The 3,221-nt window shown below is 45.9% G+C and overlaps 1 protein-coding gene across 1 annotated transcript in view; it reads left to right on the top strand.

Moving 5' to 3' along the window:
* Positions 1-2,995: 2,995 nt before the first annotated feature.
* LOC100950736 (cytochrome P450 2J2-like) overlaps positions 2,996-3,221 on the top strand; it is a 38,777-nt gene continuing 38,551 nt past the window's right edge. Inside the window, exon 1 of the mRNA XM_023515113.1 lies at positions 2,996-3,221. This exon is cut by the window's right edge and continues 13 nt beyond it. Within this exon, the coding sequence (XP_023370881.1) occupies positions 3,078-3,221 (144 nt within the window). The 5' untranslated portion in view covers positions 2,996-3,077.

Below are 3,221 nucleotides of genomic sequence, written 5' to 3'. Positions count from 1 at the left end.
GTAACATGCCTCTCTGCTGCCTCCTTTGTTAGACATTATTTTCTTCTGGCCTATTGAGATAACTCAGGGCAATGTGATTTAAAGTAGTCCATCAGATTTCATACTGGGCCCTGGGAGCAGGGTGGGAGGGAGACTTGTCACAGTTGGTAGCACTGTGCTTACCTCTATTGTTCCTGCTACAGATTGTTCTCTGAGAAGTTAGCAGGACAGGTATTATTCCCTATATACAGACAAGACAATTAAATGTTATTGAAAAGTTTCTATGATTTATATCAAGAAATACTACCTTGGCTGTGGACACAGGACAAGGAGAGTGTGAGCCCACTTACCAACCTGGGAATAAGGTTTAGGGGATAAACTTGACTCTTTAAGAATACCTCTTTGCCTTAAATCTTCCATCAGGTATGGGTTGTGAGACCCTTCCACGTGGGATTTAACTATTGTTCTAGGTGTGATCTTTGCTTGCAACTAGACTGGAGACATTTGATGGTCCTTGTTAGAGTACTTTAGTGTACTGGTTGGGAATTCCAAATTACAAACCTTATGGTGGTGGCTGATGTGAGAACACAATGCTCACGGAAGGCCAGCTAACACTGACAGGACGTGGACTATTGACCACATTGCAAATGAAGAAAACAAACAGAAGCCTTGGGAAAACTGGACTAGAACTGATCAAAATATCTTTTTATGTTCCCTAAAGTGGCATCTTAGTCTGTTTTCTGTTGCTATAACAGAATGACTAACATTGGATAATTTATACAGACAAGTTTATTTGCTCATGGTTCTGGAGGCTGGGAAGTCCGAGGGCATGGTGGCAGCTTCTGACACCAGCATTTGTACTATGTCCTAAAATGATAGAAAGCAGAAGCTGCAAGCAAGCATATGTAAAATACAGAAAGCTCAAGGTGCCAGGCTCACTTCCTGACAGGCCACTGTCTCCATAACTAACGCACTGCCTCAGTAAGGACATTAATTCACCCCTGCGGGATCCACCATCATGACCCAATCACCTTTCTTTATGTGTCACCTTACATCACTGCAGCACTGGGGACCAAGTTTCAAACTAAGTTTTGGAGGGGGAAGAACAGCCAAACCATACAAGGTGATTAGACCTGAGTACTTTAAAAAGCCTAAAACACAACCCACCAGGAAGCCATGGGGCTTATCCTTCCTGTGCCTTGGGATTCAGAGAGAGGCCAATGCAGCTGACACCTGAGAGTGGGAAACAGAGAAAAGAGTGGGTGAGGTGTTTGGCTGGAGCCACCTAAGCTGCCAGGGAGAGCCAAGAAAAAAATGCGTCTGGAAGAAAAGTTGGGTTGTTAATGTGAGAGAAGAGGCTTTGGTCCATCTTGCCAGGTAAAGGAGAGAATATCAGGGAGACCCCATATGTGTGCACTTTTTCAATGAATTGTGAATATGTGTTCACAATTCATTGGAAAGTTGAATTTCTAGAAAACAGGCCAAGCAATAGTCTCAGAATAAAACCAGTCTAATGATACTTTGACCTTAAACTTCCCAAACATTCAGGAACTTGTCTTCCTCAATCTAATCACCCAAGCAGGAGACTCAAAAACTTGTAAGAAGAAAAGGAAGATAACAAATCCAAATGTTCATTGAAACGAAATGGGTAAACAAATTTTGTGGTACTAGCAAGAGACAACCACCTACCTCTTATTCTGTTTGTTTCTTCCTTTTTGGCAATGATTAGCTATTACATGAATTATTATGAATGAATCAATCAGGACAAATCTCAAACACATAATACCAAGGAAGAGACAAGCAGTTGTAGAATAAGTCTTTTTAAATGGCCTCCTTTGCCGCGAGGAAGGAAAAGGCCCTCCCTGGCATCTTGTCTCTCATCTCCACTTCCACAGTGGGCACCCATCCTTCCTGTCTGTTCCTCTCTGCTGTTTTTTCTCCTCAATCAGTGCTGATCTCTCTGAAAAAAAAATAAGTCTTTTTAAAATAACATATAAATATTAGAAACACTGCATGGATGCATAACGCTTGTGGTAAAACAGGAAAATGTGGACTGGAAATATATAAGCTAACCTCCGAAGAGTATCCCTCTTGGAAATACAGAATGACACTTCAATTCTGTTTTATTTCCTTTTATTAAAAGATTTTATACCGAATGTGCACCTCTACATTGAGTACATGTGTGTGTACTCTGCTGTATTATTCAAGAACTATGCTTCATGTTTGGAGTCACAGATGCTGAGACACCAGTAGACCCCTGCAGGGCACTATGGCAGGTTGGAAGCTGGGGCCTTCCATTCTGGAGACTCAGTTAGAGAGGAGCCTCAGAGCAAACCAAAAAGGACCAGGACTGAGACAGTCCTTTAACATGTGGTAATGAGGCACTTATCATGGACTCCGCTCAGGGCTGGGGCTTTCCTGTAGAGCTGTTTAATCCCCACATCACTTTCAAATCCAGGACCTCCTTTCGCTGTGTTTCAGACCAGTGGGTTCAGTTACTCACCAGGTCCCTAGTACTGAACCTCTCTGTTTCCTCACCTGCAAGATGAGACCAACAAGAGCGTCTCCTGCATAATGCCATAGTTTCTGTAAAAAGGCAGGTGTGTTGCCTGGCATGTAGCAGAGACCCAAGAAGTGTTAGGTGCTGCTGTCCCAGGCACAGTTCCAATTACTGGGACAGAGAAAGATTGAAACACAGGAATTCAGATGTCTGTGGCAAGCTCAGAAATGTATTGAAACCGTCAATGCAAGAGCCCCAACGCTGTTTGAGAAAGATGAGCTTTCTAAGTAGAAAGAAACTACTCCTAGCCTGCCTTTCCCCCCAAATCCCCTGCGTTCTCCCCAGAATGCAGTATCTGGCATCTTCCCTGGGCACAGCAGGGGGCAGGTCGCTGAGGGGCGGGGCTGGGAGGCGGGGCGCTGAGGGAAGGGCGGGGTTGGTGGCGGGAACTGCTGGAGAGAGGCGCGCAGGAGGCGGGGCGGAGAGAGGTAATTGAGGGTCAGGGGTGGGGCAAGCAAGGCTGAAGTGGGGGACCCAGACAAGGCCAGTCACCTCAGGCCACAGAAGAGCTCGCGTCATCCCTGACCTGCTCCTGGCGATGGGCTTCCTGCAAGCCGCCCTCTGGGCAGTGCTCCATCCCCAGACCCTCCTGCTGGGTGCTGTCACCTTTCTGTTTCTCGCTGACTTCCTCAAAAGCCGACGACGGAAGAACTACCCGCCAGGGCCTTGGCGCCTGCCCTTC

Source organism: Otolemur garnettii, unplaced genomic scaffold (genome assembly GCF_000181295.1).
Source record: "Otolemur garnettii isolate 467f Iridium unplaced genomic scaffold, OtoGar3 scaffold00066, whole genome shotgun sequence".
NCBI lineage: Eukaryota > Metazoa > Chordata > Mammalia > Primates > Galagidae > Otolemur > Otolemur garnettii.
The sequence above is the reverse complement of the archived record's forward strand: the minus strand, read 5'-3'. Positions and strand labels throughout refer to the sequence as shown.